The 18,915-nt window shown below is 37.3% G+C and overlaps 1 protein-coding gene across 11 annotated transcripts in view; it reads left to right on the forward strand.

Annotated features, from left to right (window-relative positions):
• The window catches only part of ST7 (suppression of tumorigenicity 7), a 254,687-nt gene that overhangs the window by 85,962 nt on the left and 149,810 nt on the right, over positions 1-18,915 (forward strand). Inside the window, exon 1 of one of the 11 annotated variants that reach the window (XM_073809862.1) lies at positions 4,417-4,662. The exons of 9 other annotated variants lie outside the window; for them this stretch is intronic. In XM_073809862.1, the coding sequence (XP_073665963.1) occupies positions 4,565-4,662 (98 nt within the window). In that variant the 5' untranslated portion in view covers positions 4,417-4,564. Of the gene's footprint in view, positions 1-4,416; positions 4,663-18,915 lie in introns of those variants that run through there. One more of the 11 variants, XM_073809860.1, reaches the window with a different exon arrangement.

Consider the following 18,915-nt stretch of genomic DNA (forward strand, 5'->3'; position numbering starts at 1 on the left):
CTTTTTGTTTGGTTTATTTGGTAATTTGGCAAATAAAGCTTCATGGGTGAAGAGCAAGACAGTTTCATTTGCTAAGCTCTGTGTGAGCATTTTCCCAGCATTGATTATTTTTTTAAAACAACTAGTATTCCTGATGGGTGCAATTGCTATGGGATTCTCTGCTGGACATATCAGGGAAGGGCAGCAGAGAAATAAATTTGGATTTTAGCAGTACATCCAATTCATATTCCTTTTCAGAGTTGAAGAAATATGGGCTAGTTAAAAGAAAAAGTAGATGAATTAGGAAAGTCTTATATTTAGTGATGATGTGGTATGAGGAACCCTAGACACGCATTCATTGGTCCTGAGTTAACACGTCTTATTAGTTGTGTGGATCTGATATTTGCAATCAGATCATTATGACATGCACCAACCACTACACTGTACCTAATCTACCTAACTCCAAGTTTGCTCAGTGGGGTAGTGGGGATTTATTTATTTGATAAAATATTTATGTATCTGATATATTATGTATCTGATAATTGATGATTATATTGTAGTAAATTTCAGGTACCTTCCTGGTACTCTTCCTTCTTTCTGTTCAAATTGTCAATAGGACTTTTTGTTCCAGCTTAATGATCCAGGTGATGGGAATATTGATTTATGCCAGGTGAAAAAAGAATTTCAGTGCATTACTGAAGAGTGTATTTCTTGCTCAGAGTTGTGAGAGTTACATGAGATTAAATGAGATAAAATAGAAGAAAGTGTAAGTTGGAAATAGCTTTGCACGTATAAGGGAGTCTTCTACATCGGAGGCACTCTGGGGGAGGATTCTGGTGGTATACTGCAGGGTTCTAACTTGGAACCTGCCCATTTCAACTCTGTATCAGTATCTGGGATGAAGAGAATAGAGAGATGCTGCTTATCATCAACTTGTGGATGATCTACAGCTGTAGGTTTAGTTTTCATTGATTCCTTATGTTTTATTTTTTCTAATGATTTGAAAGGTAAACCTTTTAAAATGTAGTGATTTTATTTATTTATTTTTTAAAATATAGGTGTAGGAGTAGTTTTTTTTTTGCTTTTTTTAAAAAAATTTTTATTTTATTTATTAATTTTTGGCTGCCTGTGTCTTCCTTGCTGCGCATGGGCTTTCTCTAGTTGCAGTGAACGGGGGCTACTCTTTGTTGCAATGCATGGCTTCTCATTGCGGTGGCTTCTCTTGTTGCGGAGCATGGGCTCTAGGCATGTGGGCTTCAGTAGTTGTGGCACGTGGGCTCAGTAGTTGTGGCTCGCGGGCTCTAGAGCACAGGCTCAGTAGTTGTGGCTCACGGATTTAGCTGCTCCGTGACATGTGAGATCTTTCCCGGACCAGGCTCAAACCCGCGTCCCCTGCATTGGCAGGCGGATTCTTAACCACTGCGCCACCAGGGAAGCCCAAAATGTAGTGATTTTAAATCGTGGCCAATTTAAAGCTTTTATGCTTAGAGCTGTATTTCACTATTTAATTTATCTTGTTATACTTATTATTTTTCTAATTGAGGTATAATTGACATATAACACTGTATATTTGTTTTAGATGTACAGCATAATTATTTGGTATGTGTCCAAATTCATTCATTCTTAGTATGTCTGAAAGTGCCTTTCTTTTGCCATATGTGTGAATGAAAACTGGCCCAGGACAAAACTAGAACTAGAGTTTTAAATTCATTAGGTCAGGGACTGTTTCTTCTACTTCTTTGCTTTTCATACAGTTCTCGACATTATATTTTGGATATAATTGATATGCTTTCTATAGTGTTGATTTGATGTGAATTTTTAAAAAGGAGCTAAGCCTTAGGGAGTTGTAAGATATTGTTTACATGCTTTGAATTAGGGCTCCTCCTAATAGGAGATTGTTTGAGTTCTGTACTAATATGTCTGTGCTTGATTACTTGGCATCAAATGCTTAAACATAGCAAATAATAGCCCAGTTGAAGACCTCTGACATCAACTAATTATTATGTTATTTCAGACCCATACGAAATCATCAATTTGAATATAGTATAAGGTACTCCTTTATTGGGACTTATTTTCCTTTTAACAGAATGCCTTTGAAAAAAAGTGGGGAAGTAGAGTCAAGAGACCTGAACTTTGTCACTATGTAATATGTGAATGTGGCCTGTCACTTGTTGGGATCAAGTTATTTGTGCTGTAAAGTAAGAGGGTTAAAAATCAAGATCCCTTCCGATTTTTTTCAAGTCCTGTTACCATCTGTGGCGTCTGGCAGCTACAGTAATCCTATCAAAGTGGGATGTTTTGCAGAACCCCAGTCGGTTTGAGGCAGTGCCTCTGACTCCTCTGACTTAGGATAACAGCTGTTTCTTGTGTGTGGGCCACAGATTCCAGGATTTATGTGAGCTGTCATTGTAAAGCATGCTCATTTTTCATGAGTTTTTATTTTTAAATTATTTATAAATCGTATTTGTGAGTGTCAAGAGTATCAGGAATATTGCCTAACTGGCATGAGTGAGTGACTGGAAACACATCTGCTTTTGCTTTTTGAGAATAGATTATTCTTTAACTAGTCAGGTTATCTATTTAAATAAGACAGGGAAATCAATAACACATTTTCTTTTTGCAGAAGAGCAGTTTTTTCCCATACAGTTTGCATGGTGGAATTTTTTTGTTTTTATTTCCCAGTAAAACATGAACTTCCTTTAGCTTTATCTGTTCAGAAGTTAATGATCAATTTGCATAAAAATGTTAATGTGGAAAACTTAAAATGTGTTCTATTTAATACCCTTTGTTATCTTTTCTTTTGGTTGTTAATGCAGACCTCTTTTCCATGAAGGAACATTGTGCTGCTTTACTTGAAGGCTAAATTTGCTTTGATTTTTGGGTTCAATGTGGTGAAATTGAGTATCATAATTCTGAGGAGGAAACCAAGTATCAAAAAAGAGAAATGCTGTAGAATTATAAATCCTATTTTCATAGCTATCCTGTATCTTATGAGAAATTACAATCCAGAAAAATTTTACCTCAGCATTTACAGTTGTTGGCTATATTTATACAAATGCTATATGATGGTATCAAAGAAATAGCAAATACGATTTTTGTTCTTGAATAGAAATTATTATTTAAAGGGAAAAGAGAAGGAATGTTTCAAGTTAAGAATTGTTTCTTTACCTGTCTAACACATGCTAGAATGAACACAAATCATGGCAAATGTGTGTGTGTGTGTGTGTGTGTGTGTGTGTGGTATTTCTGGCACATACATGCATATATATGAAATTCTTGCTAATTTGAGACATATAGATCTATATTTATTCTGATATTGAGAATAATGTCATCTCTCAGCTACTTCATTTCATGAAAGTAGTGCCTCTGGTTAAGAGACCTGTGAAGTACAGAAGAACTCTTGATATCAGATCAAATTCTTATATACCAAATAGTTATTATTTATATTTTAATTTATTTCTGACCTTGGGCCTTAGGCTTCCACCAGTTTACAGATTTGTTACTTAAATATTAACATTTAGCTTTGAAATTTCACATCCATTTGATGAGTATAACGAGTTGAGGCTTATGTGGTGGCATCCTTTGGTGTGAAGGTCTGGGGGTAGCCAAGCAGCCTGCATAGGAGAGGAAGGGTCCACTAGAGACAGACTGTGGGTGGGGCTAGACACTGGCTGCTCAAGGAAGAAGAGCCTGTGCATAACAGAGGTCAAAATGGGTCTGAAAGCTATGGAATCATTTGAAGCAGGAAATGCAGACAAGGCAAGCAGAATATTGGGTAATTCATGACTGCAACACCATGTATAAGGGAAAGGTTTCTAATTGAAGTGGTGAACTAATTTTCCTCTGCCTCTTTCACAATTCCAGCTGAGTGGAAAACCTTGTCTCTTTCCAGGTGTTTTGTAGCTAGAACAGGTGGTGGACCTTCAAGTATGTTTTGAACTAAGTAAAGGCTGAGACATAGAAATAGAATCCCAGAGATCTTGTTATATACAACAGTCTCAAGAAATAGGCATGAAGCTTCTTCAGTCTGAGAGAAACAGAAAACAAGTGTTAGAAAGCCAAAGCATTCCTTCTACGTGTATGCAGTATTTTAATTTATAAATCCAGTCCCTGACCTTTCAAAGTTAATTTATGCATATACTACAATTTCAGTCAAAATCATTCTGGGATTTTGGGGAGAACTGGAAAGAATGATCTAATGGAAAAATAAACAAGGGAGCTTTCCAAGGAACTTTCCAAATAGAAGAGCAGTGAGTAATAATGATGAAAAAGTATAAACACAGGTCTATGGAACAATACTTAAGTCTAGAAATAGATTCAGCAATATGTAAACAATATAATAAGTTTTCTCCAAAAAAAGGATTACAGTGTTTTTGGGGAGCTGAGTAGCAGTTTTTAAACAAGTATTTGCAGGGCGTCCCGGGTGGTGCAGTGGTTAAGAATCCGCTTGCCAATGCAGGGGACACAGGTTCGATCCCTTGTCTGGGAAGATCCCACATGCCGCGGAGCGACTAAGCGCATGTGCCACAACTACTGAAGCCTGTGCGCCTGGACCCCAAGCTCCGCAACAAGAGAAGCCACCGCAATGAGAAGCCCGCGTACGGCAACGAAGAGTAGCCCCCGCTCGCCGCAGCTAGAGAAAGCCCACGTGCAGAAACGAAGATCCAGTGCAGCCAAAAAAAAGTATTTACATCAACATCTTTTATTATATACTAATATAAAATTGAAAGAAATTAGTGAACTTAATGAATTAATGAAATTAATGGAAAAATCATGTTCTAGAAAGACTAAAAAAATAGAATATATAATAGAAATGTGAAAGGATATTTTTGGGGGTTTAAAGAAATAGAAAAATGAAGAAAAAGATAGATTTGAAAAATATTTAAGATGTATGTTCAGTAACAGTTTTTAGAACAGTAGCAGAATGGGAAAATAGATCTGTACCAATATGACTGCTAACGAATACAAAGTACAGTCGTCCCTTGGTATCTATAGGGCATTGGTTCTCGGACCCCTGCAGATACCTAAATCTGCAGATGCTCAAGTGCCATATATAAGATGGCATAGTATTTGCATGTAACCTGCGCAATCTTCCCATATGCTTGAAATAATCTGTAGATTACTTATAATACCTAATACAATGTTACAAATACAACGTAAATACTATGTAAATAGTTGCCAGCACTCAGCAAATTCAAGTTTTGCTTTTTGGAACTTTCTGGAGTCTTTCTAATAAATATGTTTAATTGTGGCAGGTTGAATCCACAGATGGGGAACCCGAGATATGGAGGGCTGTTTGTATAAAGTGCTTGTTTGTTTTTATCCCTCAAACATTGAGACTTTAACAGATGAATGGACAAAACAGATAATTCACACAAAGAGAAATACAGTTAGTAAAGTGAACATGAAAAAATGTTTATCATAATTCACTCTCAAAGGTCTTGTTCAAATTTATAGCACATAGGTATCATTTTATAATTATATTGAGGTAATCCCCCCCTGCCATCACAAAAGTGAACGTCTCATATGGGCAAATTTGCAGCAAAATTTGTACATTTTTATTTTAAAAAGAAACCAGGAACTTATTCATTGCTGGCGAAGACATTGGCACAGTTCCTCTTGGGGGGGAAAGAAAAGGTAAACCACCGGAAAAGTAGAAAAGTTGCTAAAACCCTTTGGGCTAGTAATCCTGTCCCTAGGAATCCATTCCAAGGTAATATGTGTTCACACCATGATCAAACCCTATTGTTTCCCACAGTAGCAAATGATTGGAAGTAACCTCAATGTTCATCAAAAGGGAATTGGTATATTAGTGATGCTATATCATCATGACATTATCTCATCAAGTCATTACAATGAAAAGTATGAAGACTAAAAACTTGGGAAGTACATTTAAGGTGTAGTGTTGTGGAAAAGAACCTATAATATGATTTCAACAATAATAAGTGTGTGTGAAAGCTAATAGGCAATAGTGAAAGTAATTCTAATAAAATGATAGCTTATAGAATATTTTAAAATAATTAAGGTAATGTTGAATGTAATATTGCCTTTCCTATAAATAAATAGGAAAAGAAATCTAATTCTTCTCTTGTGAAGCCAGTTATAAGCATCATGGAATTGAAACTCCCGGAGATGGAGTTTCAGGTCTCTGAGGTGAGTGGGTGGTAGAAAATGAGACAGATCAAACATTTGACTTTTTTCTTACAGTCCCAGTGATGCCATTCAGCTCTAAAGACTTCTTTACTAACAGGAGAAGCATGGAGGGCAGGTTTCACAAGATTCAAGGCCAATTAGGCCAGCCTTTTCACTGGCCAGCTTGCTGAAATTTATTTGAACTTTACTTTCTACAACTTTTATGTGTATGTGGTGGTTGTGGTGGGGGGAGAGTAGTAGAAATAACTTATGATGCTTTTTACAAGTAATTTGGTGCAAATAATTTATGATGTAAAATAATTAGATATCCAAAGAATAACCTACTGTAAATGATCTGAATCCCAGATTTAGTGTTAAGAAAAAATTAGATGTAAATGCTCTACTTCCCAGAAAACATTAGTCAGAGAGTCTGAATTTTACTTCTGTACATCAGAGAGGAAGAATATAAGTTGAAGTAGTACTGTATATGGCAGGTCTGGATCCATAGGTGTAGCAAAGATGGAGGATTACATATGAGTGGGTACTGGAGAGTGACACTGACATTAAAAGGAAATGTGTAGGGCTTCCCTGGTGGTGCAGTGGTTGAGAGTCCGCCTGCCAATGCAGGGGACACGGGTTCGTGCCCCGGTCTGGGAAGATCCCACATGCTGCGGAACGACTGGGCCCGTGAGCCATGGCCGCTGAGCCTGCGCGTCCGGAGCCTGTGCTCCGCAACGGGAGAGGCCACAACAGTGAGAGGCCTGCGTACCAAAAAAAAAAAAAAAAAAAAAAAGGAAATGTGTAGCCATTGTTGTGACCCAAAAAGAAAATAAGCAATAGTTACACTAGTTGTCACTTGGAAAATTAACATGTAGGACAAAGCTTAAGAATCCAAGCCCATTTTCAGATTATATTTGTAGTTTGTCCTCTATTCTAAAGAATACCTTGTTTCTCACTGATTTGATGGAGTACTAGTCATCTTGGGCTGCCATAATAAAATACCATAGACTTGAGTGGCTTAAATAACAGAAATTTATTTCTCAGAGTCTGGAGGCTGAGAATTCCAAGATCAGAGTGCTAATCACTCACATCTCTGGTGAGAGCACTCTCTTCCTGTCTTGCAGACAACCACTTTCTTGCTGCACCCTTGCATGGTGCGTGCACGTGTGCACGCACACACAGAGAGAAAGCTGTCTGATGTCTCTTCTTTTTAGGACACTGATCTCATCATTAACGCTCCACTCTCATGACTTCATCTAAACCTAATTACCTCCCTAAGGCCCCACCTCCAAATACTATCACATTGAGGGTTAGGGCTTCAACGTATAAATTTTAGGGGGACACAGTTGAGTCTATAGCAAATGGTAAGTAATCTTTCCAACAGGGACCCCATTTTATACTTTTTTAACCTCTAAGCAGAGAGCTCATTGCACATGTGCTGCCATAGAGATCAGAATCAGTACTGATTAAGGAAAGTTGATAGCTTGTTAATCTTTTGCTGATTGTGATATGAAATTCAATCACACTTTCATAGTAATCTATGGAATTTATTTCAAAGAGTTAGCCTCCTGTTAGAATGCTAAGCAACAATAGCAGTTCAGTTCACGTGTTTATTTTCTTTTCCTTTTGTAGCATGTTTTAAATATGCTAAATTTTCTAGGATACAATAAATCTGTGAGAGGTCCTCAAAAGATGTAATTCCACTAGTTTATCATAGGTAAATGAAATCAAATTTACATACTTTGTAGGAAAAAAGTGAGTGCTTATGTACTCTATACATCAAACATTGGATAGACTTCAGGACGAGAGATGAAGGGAGAGATGGTACATCCTGAGCTTGGCCAGCACACCTTGTGACCAACCTAGTGTACCTATTCTGTGCCAAAATAATGGGTTAGTTCTGTCACTTCAGTTAGAATTAATGGTGCCTTAATCCACCACTTAAATGATCAGATAGAGTGGAGCAAAAATGCTGAATTTTTAGTTTTTTCACCTTTCAAGAGGAAGAAAGTTAAGAAATCTCTTGTTTTTGACTTTTGCTGAGACTCTCTCATTAATCTATATCTAATGATATTTTAAAACACTGACTTTTTTAGCATACTGTGATAGAGACATTGTCCTATTGTCCTGTACATGGAAAAATATCTCAATCAGGATTAAAAATAACTGGAAATAGAATCTTAAGTGTTTGCTTTTTTTGTTTGTTTGCTTTTGTTTTTGTTTTTTATTTCACTCAGTTCTCTTTTGAGGCTCTAGGCAGAATTAAATTTGAAAGAAAATCTGAGTGGTAAGGTTCTTTTTATAATATGACTGTTGATTTTATGTAAATGATAAAATACAGTTCTAGTTCTTTTTTATTTTTTGCCTTAAGCCAGGAGAAAGGTGAAAGGTTTTCAAAATGATAAAGCTTTTGTTTCCATTCATTGTGTTTCCTTCAGTTGAGAGGTAGTAGAGAAAGATTTTTGTTTCCATTCCATCTACTGCTTTCTTGGTTTCTTCTCTTTTTCTATAGAAGCATAGTTTTTTGCTTCTTGGAAGGAAGCTGGATTTTAAAAAACAAACACACACAAACTCAGAAAATACCTGTGGTACTGTTATCCTCCAGGGTCCCCTTTACCCAGCGGACATAACTTTATACCAACATGTGCCATTTATAGCAATTTCCACAGGCATTATTTGTATTAATCTGTGTCAGTGTCTGTGTAGAGGATTTGAAGTACAATAATTTTCAGAACATTAAATCTCTGTTTAGAGAAATCATTAGATTTCCTCCTATTTATCAATAATTAATATTGAATAAATTAGCTATGACAACATAATATGGCATTTATTTAAAGGTGCTTGTTTTGCTACCTTTGGCTTTTTAATATGGTATTTTATTAAATCATAAAACAAAAATCTGTTTTTTTCTTTTTAAGATAAAAATTTATGGGACAATATACATGAGAAAGGTTTTTCTTGTTTGTTTGTTTCTCTTTTTCATTATCTGATTCAACATACTGATAAACACATAACCCTTTGCTTTTCCTTTAGTTAATGCTTTCTTGGAAGAATTGTAGGAAGAAATGTGATATAATTATAAGTCAGCAAAAACATTAATGAACTATCAAGGTAATTAAAAAACTACTTCCCTTATTTGCTTCTATCAGGGGCTTCCAGAAAAGTCTCAGAAGAATTTGCCTTTTTTATAACCGTTTAATTAACTTGAGATAAATCCCTTACTACAAATATACTTCAGAAAAAGTGGGGACTCTAATGTGTACAGGGGTGTCTTCACCAGCAGCAAGACCAAAGTGCTGTGTTTTTCGGGTAGAATTTGGGTATAATTTATTAATTTCAGCAGAAGTTTAAACATGTAAACAGGATAATTTTGTCATGAACTTTGCTACATTTCTCTTAAAATCAATCCTTATATTGGTTACTTCAAAAACCAGTTTTATAGCAGAATGTTGACTGCTTTGCTCTAGGTTCATACATTCCCTGGCCTGAGCTTCTTTAGGGAAAAGTTTTCTTTACATAATATTTGCTCCCCAGAGATGTGTCTTTGGGAAAAGACTTTTATCTGCAACAACTGTATGGGTTTCCCAGCAAGTAAACGCTATGGAACAAGTAGATGGATTCCTGCTGTTTTCTCTACAGGCCCAAGTATATTGAAGAAGCTTAGCACATACTCACTGAAACAAAACAAAACAAAACTCAAACCAAACCAAACAAAAAACAACTTTACCTTAAAGAGAAACAAACAACTAATCACAATCTGTACTTTGTTTTTGTTTTGGGTGTATCTCTTAAGTTAACTACCACTTAGAGGGCATATTGCCTGATACTCTGCAGGCACTTTCACATATAAGTCAGTTAAGTCTTAGAGTAACCCGGTGAGGTAGAGCTGTTATTCTAATTATACTGATAAGGAACTGAGGCTCAAGGAGGAAGTCTTTGCCAAGATTGCATAGCTGGTTGGCAGTAGAGCTAGGAATTTGAGGGCTTCTGGGTTCAGGTCTGGTATGGTACACTTTCTTCTACATCATGTTCACTCTTCCTTTGGTGTTCTATCCAGTGCAAGCTGCATATGTAGAACACAGTGGAAGGGATTCTGCTGCAAATCCTTGTTTTCATTTCTATATGTCTCAGCCTGGACAAGGTCATTAAGATCTCTACAACAGTCACTGTTATCTCTCCCCTGGAGCACAGCAGTAGCCTTCTGATTGCATGCTCTTCCCCTCATAGCAGCCAGGGATCTTTTGGAAATGTAATTTGGATCATGTCATACTTCTCCCTTAAAAGCCTTCAGTGATTTTTTCCATTGTACTTAGAATAAAAAACAAAATACTTATTTTGGTCTACAAGACCCAGCACAGTCTGGCCCCTGCTTATCTCTCCCTCACTTAGTGTCTGCTGAGCACATATAGCTCCTGGAATGCCTCAAGCTCTTCCTTGCCTCAAGACCTTTGTACTTGTATTTTCCTTTGTCTGTAGTTCTTTAAGTCTTTCTACCTTTAGCTGATCCTTCAAGTTTTAGCCCAAATGTCATTTCCTGAAGAGATACCTTCTCCAACTTCCCAACCTCAGCCCTCTTGTTTTATTTGTATTCCTTCTCTCTCTGGTGTTTATAATTTGCTTTCATAGTCACTTAATAATAACTGACATTTAGGGAGCCCTCCCAATATGCCAGCCACTGAGTACTGCCTTTCATCCTGTTTATAGATGAGGACGTAAGGTGCTTTCCCAGATTACAGCAAATTGTGAGCCAGGGTTTAAACCCAGCCTTCCTCCACAAGACTATAAGCTCTGGGAGGGCAGGAACCATGTCTGTGTATTATTATTTTCCCAGTGCCTGGAATATAGTAGGCCCTTAGCAAATACCTATTGAACAAATAAGGCTGTGAAAATGACTTGTTTTTTATAATGCTTTATTGAAGTATAATTCATATACAGTAAAATCTACCCTTTTAAAGTATGCAATTCAGTGGTTTTTAGTATATCTAGAGTTGTGTAACCATCATCACTATCTGATTTTAGAATGTTTGCATCACCCCAGAAAAATACTGTGTATCCATTAGCTGTCACTTCTCATTTCCCTCTCCTCTCATCCCCTGGAAACCACTAATCTACTTTATGTCTCTATGGATTTTCTTCTTCTGGAAATTTCATATAAATGGAATCATACAACATATGGTCTTTTGTGACTGGCTTCTTTCATAGTGTGCAATGTTTTCAGGGTCCCTCCACGTGGTGGCATGTTTCAGTGCTCCATTCCTTTCTATTGCTGAATGTTATTCTTTTGTATGGATATACCACATTTTATTGATATTTATCCATTCATCATTTGATGGGGATTTGGGTTGTTTCTAGCTTCTGGCTGTATGAATAATACTGCTATGGACATTTACGTACAAGTTTTTGCAGGGACATATCTTTTCAGTTCTCATGGGTATATGCCTAGGAGTAGAACTGCTGAGTTTTGTGGTAACTCTATGTTTAACATTTTGAAGAATTGCCAAACTGTTTTCCAGAGAGGCACAATGACTAAGACCTCTCAAAGAAAATCAGAGCTGGACAATAGTTAAAGCAGTAAAAACAGGGACTATTGCAGCAGGGAGAAAGAGACCTCCGTATAGAACTGGGCTCAATTCTGATCACAACGGGGAAGATTGGGGGTTTATAGTCAAGGAACAGGCTGGGGGTAGGGGGAGGAGGTGGCTAGAAAATTACTAAGAGGGTAGGACAATTCTTTGCTGAACTGATCTAAAGAGATTCTTGCTGAAGACTGGCCAGAGTGATCAGCTATCATTTGGGGGATGGTGGAGGATGAGGAATTTAGTTAGATATTTAGGGTGGTCAGATATCAAGGGTGGAGATTCTGACTAAACCTACTTAATAGGATCCTTGCTAAAGTTGGTGATGCAAAGGCAGACATACCAGTCCAAAAGTCGAGGCCTAGTTGGGAGGAAGATTCAGAGGAGCCTGATTAAAGGTTGGTCAAAGGGAGACTCTTTGTCAGACCCGTAACAGATGATTCAGGTTTTACCCTTTCAGTTGCTTTTCTTCAACTGTATTAGCAAGGAGGCTTCTAATAAATTCTCTTAAATTCCCTTAAATTCTACACGGTGACATTTCATTTAGCATCCAACAGATATTTATTGACATGGAGTTAGCTGAGCTGGGATTCAGTGTAGTATTTTCTTAAAGCTGGTAAAGCTGCTTTATTTTCTATTTTGTTCTTACAAGTTAGTATTTTTGTTTTGTTTTTAGAAACATTTAGCGGGTCTGATAGCTTAGGCCTCTTTGGAAATCTCATTTATGCTGTAAAGAGGAAAGGCAACATCATATATTATGGTGGGTTTCACAGTTTATAAGACGTCGGCCCCATTTAAGTAAATTACTACTCCTACCATAAATACACATCTTAAGTGTGAATATCTTTTTTTCTTCTTTCTCCTTTTTATTAACTCTTTCCTTTTATAAATAGCATTTTCTTTCTCTGCCTCAGGGTGGGTGGTGGCTCCAATCTAGTACTAAATTGTTTTTATTAGTACTATTATTTTATCCCACTTACTGAAACATTGTTAGAGTAGGTTGTTTATAAATTAACCAGTCACTGCCAAGAATGATTTTACTTTCTCACAAACTGTTTCATCCTGTGTTTTTTCTACTTTACCACCACCCATCTGTAGTATGTCATGTAGCTTCAATTAATGCAAATTCAAATTTATTTTGAGAATTTAACAATGCTCCTGAAAATAACTGGCTGTCTTGGGGAGCTGAGAATCCAGAATTGTTACTCAATTGGAAAAATGAAGACTTCCTCTGCGTGACTAAAGCAGAGCTTCCTAACCTTCACCAAGGTTAACTGCAGCCTCTTCTGTGCAGTTAGTAACTAACGTGTGCCAGCTCCCATTGTAATGATTACAATTGCTTGGGTTACATTAATATTCATGGCACATGCCTCTCACCTTACTTGGCGCTCATTCTCTGTGTCTTTGACTAATGTACCAGTTTGCATTTCATTTTGGCGTGGGGAACCATGATTTTAGAGGATGTGAAGCAGAGAGCAGCTGGGGGAAGCATGAATACCCAGCACCCAGTGCCAGGATTAACATACTGATGCAGATATTCTGAGAAGGGATCTTTTGAGACAGGTTAAAAGGAAACGCCAAGTGGAACTGAAGCCGACCTTGCCCTGGCACGTGATGCTAGTCAAGGAGGCGCTTGGCTTCGTTCTGTTTTATTTCCCTCTTGGGTTGCCAGCTGCTTCAAGCCAGCTGCTTAGGCACAGCTAAAATAAAGGCAAGAAAATTATCACTATGTATTTTATATTTGAAAACCTGCCAGTAATTTCTAAAGCTTAGAAAGTTCGCAGTAGCATATGGATGAAAGCTAAAAACTTAGAAATCTAAAAGGAAAATAGCTTATCCTTCCCGTCTCTGCAGAATTATTTTTAAAAGGTTGTACCTTCTCTCTTTGGATAATTTTCAGAAGAAAGGCAAAAAACATTTTTCGTTTTCACTCCTATAGCGTGATTTGATATAATTGAATTTTAATAAGTACGTTGTGAAAATGAATGGGCATACAGTATAACTATTTTAAGTTTTATGGATTTAGAATCTGCAGAGAGAGGGAGTAGCTGCTGGAATTTAAATGCCATCCCACAATAGACCTTCTGACTAAGAGCTTGATATGTAATTCAACCCTTCTCTTCTGCTACCAGCTCCCCCATTTCATCCTAAACTTGATGTCTAGCAACAGACAATATCACTCCTTTTTGTGCTCTTTTGATTATTATTATTGGAAGACCCTCCTAACCTGTCCCTTCTCTGGAGCCTTAGGATGCTTGTTGAGAGACACAGGTACTAAAGAGCATCAGAATTGGGATGAACTGTCCAGGTGCCTGTGGAAGTACAGTTTGGTTCATGGGTTACCAGGGTGTTCCTCCTGAGCTGTATCCCAGGCCTTGCTATAGGTTTTAGGCTTTTCGCCTCCACACTAGATTCAAATGGGAAAGGATAGGCAGCTGGGGCCACAGGCCAATGAGTAGCTCACTGCTGAAACAGGATTCCCTTGAAGTCCTTTTAAAATAGGTCAGTTTTATATCCTGCCTTGCAATAGATCCATGATGATTTTAATATCAAAATATTTATTTATCATTTAATCATCAAGTACAATCGATGCTCCAGGAAGATATGGCATGTTTAAATTGGGACTTCCTGATGTCATGTGTACCCCAGTTTGGAATACTGTGGATTTAGTGTGACTTTTGAGAGAATTCTTTTACCTAATAGTCCTTTATTTGGAATGGATCTGGTGGATACTAGGTATTTTCAGAGCAGACGTTGGTAGAATTTGGATAATCATTAGCTTATTTCAGCAGTCTACTCTTTCTGTGGTGATAAGAGGTCAGACTGAAAGTCCAGCAGCCTACGTTCTAGGCCTGGCTCACTATTAACTTGTGATGTTGTATAAATTCCTTAACATCTTCAGGCCCATTTTCTCATCTATAAAAAGAGGGGGTGAGCGAAAAGAGATAAAGTAGCATTTTCCAAAGTATGTTTTGTGAATTATTACTTGCTAAAAATATTCTAAGAGTGGTTGCCAGGGACTGGGAGGAGAGGGAAATGGGGAGCTGTGGTTTAATGGGTGTAGAGTTTCAGTTTTGCAAGATGACAAATTCTGGAGATTGGTTGCACAACAACGTGTATATACTTAACACTGTTGAACGTACACTTAAAAACAATTAAGACGATAAATTTTTGTTACGTGTATTTTACCACAATTGAAAAAAAGAGATATTCTTAGGGCTCCACTCTTAAGTAAACATAAATTGTGTGTTACACTCCCCTTCTGGAGAGTCACAGTGTATTCAGCATATGGTAGCCTCTGAGACATCCTGCACTAAACAAAATCTACTTAACTTTAACCCAATGTTTCTCAGATTGCCCCTCCCCCGATTAAACTAACATCTCTTAATATCCTATGGAACTTACATTTGGAGAATCCCCATGTGGGAAAAGGTAATTTGAGGTCTTTTCCAGCTCGAACATGTTACCATTCTTCAAAGACACCGTATGATAATATGGGCTATGCCAAAATAAACCCTAGACGACAAAGATTAATTCAGGGCTTCCCAACCTTTTCCATATCATGGCAGGCATAGAAAGTAATAATGTTTGAATGGTACATGTGGGTAAACAGACAAGGTGGCTCTGGGCTAGGAGCTCAGTAATCCAATTAGCACACCAGTTGAGTACAGATCTGGTAGTAAGGTCTTTAAAAAGCTATCACTGAGAAAGCTGCATGAAATGTCATGCTCTTCAGATGTCACGTTCAGCCTGCGAAAGAGGCATTAGAGGCAGAACATACTATACTATGTGTTCCATTTTCTTTTTGTTGGCAACAGTTTTCCACTTTAGATAAATCAGAAACTCTCCTGACCGTCTGTATGGCTGTGGTTATCACTGGTCATTAGACCTCACTGGAAATCTCCAGTGGTTGTGTGAGTGAGGAGTGGAGTTTCCAGCAGGATAATACTCTTCCACAGTTTGTTCAATATACTTAAGTGATTAATTCAACAGCCTCTTATTTTTTAAGTGAGAGCATATGTACTAATGTCATTAACAGAGTAGTTCTCATTTAATGGGAGACATTTTTTTTCAACCTCACACTTCCTAGAGGAATAATTGTTTGGGGCAGTGATATGGATTGGATGTGGGGGAGAAAAGCATATTCATATTAATGCATTCTTAAAAGAAATATGGTATAGATCAGTGAGTGAAAGCAGCACTTTTCCCACTTAAGGCCACTGAAGTTGTCCTTGGCCCTTACGCTTCACCCTATTCCCCTCAGTTGGTGTCATCCTGTAATATTATATCTTCTAAATGGCTTGCTTAAAGATTCTAGACTGAAGGAAAAAAGAGAATAGATTATATTTGAAGGTGACCTACATCACTTTTCAGTTAGTGTTTCTATTCAGCTTACCTAGAAACGAAGATTAGTCATGATCTACTTAGCAATAGGCATTTTGATTTTGGAAATGCCAAGTCCTCCCTTATTGCCCTTTTCCCCATAAAACAACTCTTACTATTGCCTTTATTCACTCTTTATTGTTTTCTCTAAGAATCCTGTTGGAGAAAGTTCAAGTTTTAAAACTAAATATAAAATTGCATCCTTGCTTAGCAGCAGGGATCCACTGAGAAATCCCATTGACAACCTCTGCTGGGCTTCTGAGGCGGAAATTTAATGACCACCTATTGACTGAGCTTGATTTGTCACTTCTTGGCATCTGGCCAGGCAGAGCTAATTCCTTCTAGCTGAGCAAGGTAGGTGGGCAGGAGCCAGAACTGGGGAAAAGATGCAGCCACTGCAGCTGGTCCAGCTTCAGGTGTGGACGAAGGAAGTGAAGTGTGTCAGATCAAGACCAGAGACCAAAGAGGTGCTCAGGCAGTAAGGGCACATGGTAGGCCATTGCGAAAGGGAATCTGAGACGAAGCAAAGGGGAGCATGGTGACTCAAAATTTCAGGTTTACAGTTCTCAGAAGTCCAAGCAGACTATGCTGGAACCCACTAGGGAGCATTGAGGCTGAGCTTCAGTCTTTGAAGAACAGGACTGAAATGGGGTGGGATTTTAAGCAGGTTACTGGAATGAGACCCAGAAAAAAAAGCAAAAGAAACTCAGGAAAAAAAACTCAGAGAAATCAGCAGGCTATTTAACCACATCCCTGGGCCTCCACACAATCTAGTGCTGTTGCAGCATTTAATTTAATTTTACTTATTTATTTTTAATTGAAGTATAGTTGATTAACTATATTGTGTTAATTTCAGGTGTACAACAAAGTGATTCAGTTATACATATATATGTATATAGATTCTTTTCCATTATAGGTTATTGCAAGATATTGAATATAGTTCCCTGTGCTATACACTAATCCTTGTGGCTTATCCATTTTATATATAGTAGTGTGTATCTCCTAATTTATCCTTCCCCCCACTTCCCCTTTGGTAACCATAAGTTTGTTTTCTATGCCTCTATGTCTGTGAGTCTGTTTCTGTTTTGCAAATAAATTCATTTGTATTATTTTTTAGATGCCACATATAAGTGATATGATGTAATATTTGTGTTTCTCTGACTTCACTTGGTATGATATTCTCTAGGTCCATCCATGTTGCTGCAAATGGCAATATTTCTTTTTTATGGCTGAGTAATGTTCCATTGTGTGTGTGTGTGTGTGTGTGTGTGTGTGTATCTCACATTTCCTTTATCCATTCATCTGTCGATGGACACTTAGGTTACTTCCATGTCTTGCGTATTGTAAATAGTGCTGCTATGAACATTGGGGTGCATGTGTCTTTTCAAGTTAGAGTTTTCATCTTTTCTGGATCTATGCCCAGGATTGTGATTACTGGGTCATATGGTAGTTCTATTTTTAGTTTTTTGGAGGACCCTCCATACTGTTCTCCACAGTGGCTGCACCAATTTACATTCCCACCAACAGTGTAAGAGGGTTCCCTTTTCTCCACACCATCTCCAGCATTTATTGTTTGTAGATTTTTCGACGATGGCCATTCTGACTGGTATGAGGTGATATCTCATTGTGGTTTTAATTTGCATTTCCCTGATGATTAACGATGTTGAGCATCTTGTGTCTACTGGCCATCTGCGTTTTCTCTTTGGAAAAATGTCTATTCAGTTCTTCTGCCCATTTTTCCCAATTAGATGTATTAATTAGTCCAGCCATCTTGGGACACAAATTAATAGTACTTATTGGGTTATAATATAAGCATTGTGAATCCAAGTTCTCTTGCTGCTTTCATTCTTTCTAATGGAGTTATTATGCAATTACCAGCTTATTATCATGCAGTAACTTAACATTATTTAAACAACACTGCTTAAAGCCTAGGGTGAAGCATAGAAATTCATACCCAGCTGGAGAAAGCTGAATGCCCGCTTCATGGTAGCAAGATAGATGCTCTGCATCAGGGACTTTCCTACTATTATAAAGGCTGAAAAAGAATAGAACAAAAAAAAGTCGTGGTTGTATGGATGCCTTTATGGGTGATAAAGTTTAAATTAGCATATGCAGGACATTCTAAGACAATTAATGTCTACTCTTTTAGTTAATTGGTTGGGGTGAATTCTCTCTTATTGTTTCATTTGCCTTATAATTAGCTTTAGTTCAGCAATTAAGTCATGTCACCAGCCCACTGTGACACTGAAGGATGGCCACAAGCGCTTGGGTGGGTGGCACTGCTTGGTGCAGACTGTGCATGTTAAATGAGTTGCTGGCTTCCTAAATGGCTCTCCTTCTCTGGCTTAGGAATAGTCTTTCATGTTCTTGAATAAATCTGTGTGCTATCCATATGCAATTATAAATGTACTGAAATAAATAATTTCATACAAGATTTTGTGACTGTAGCATTGTAATCATTAAAAATTGCTCAGTGTTCATCTTTATAAAACTGGAATTCAGATACATGTAAACATATATAACTTTTCCTATGTAGTTCTCCTTGAAAACTTCTTAATAAAAGTAGGAGCGTTTTGTTGTTGTTGCTATTAATCTGTCGACTTATCCTTAAATATCTTATTTTTAAACTAAAATAGATATGTTCTTTAAAAAATTCCCTTGAATAAGAAAATATCTTATTTGTTGAAATTAAAGAATAGCATATATTGGTTGTGTTAAAAACTATATATACTTTTATTGATTACCAGAATAATACATGCATATGTAAAAAATTTAAGACTATAGATAGTGTAAAAAGTATAAAATGAAGGTTTCACATAATCTCACCCTCCAAAGATAACTTTTG

Source organism: Tursiops truncatus, chromosome 9 (assembly GCF_011762595.2).
Source record: "Tursiops truncatus isolate mTurTru1 chromosome 9, mTurTru1.mat.Y, whole genome shotgun sequence".
Taxonomy (NCBI): domain Eukaryota; kingdom Metazoa; phylum Chordata; class Mammalia; order Artiodactyla; family Delphinidae; genus Tursiops; species Tursiops truncatus.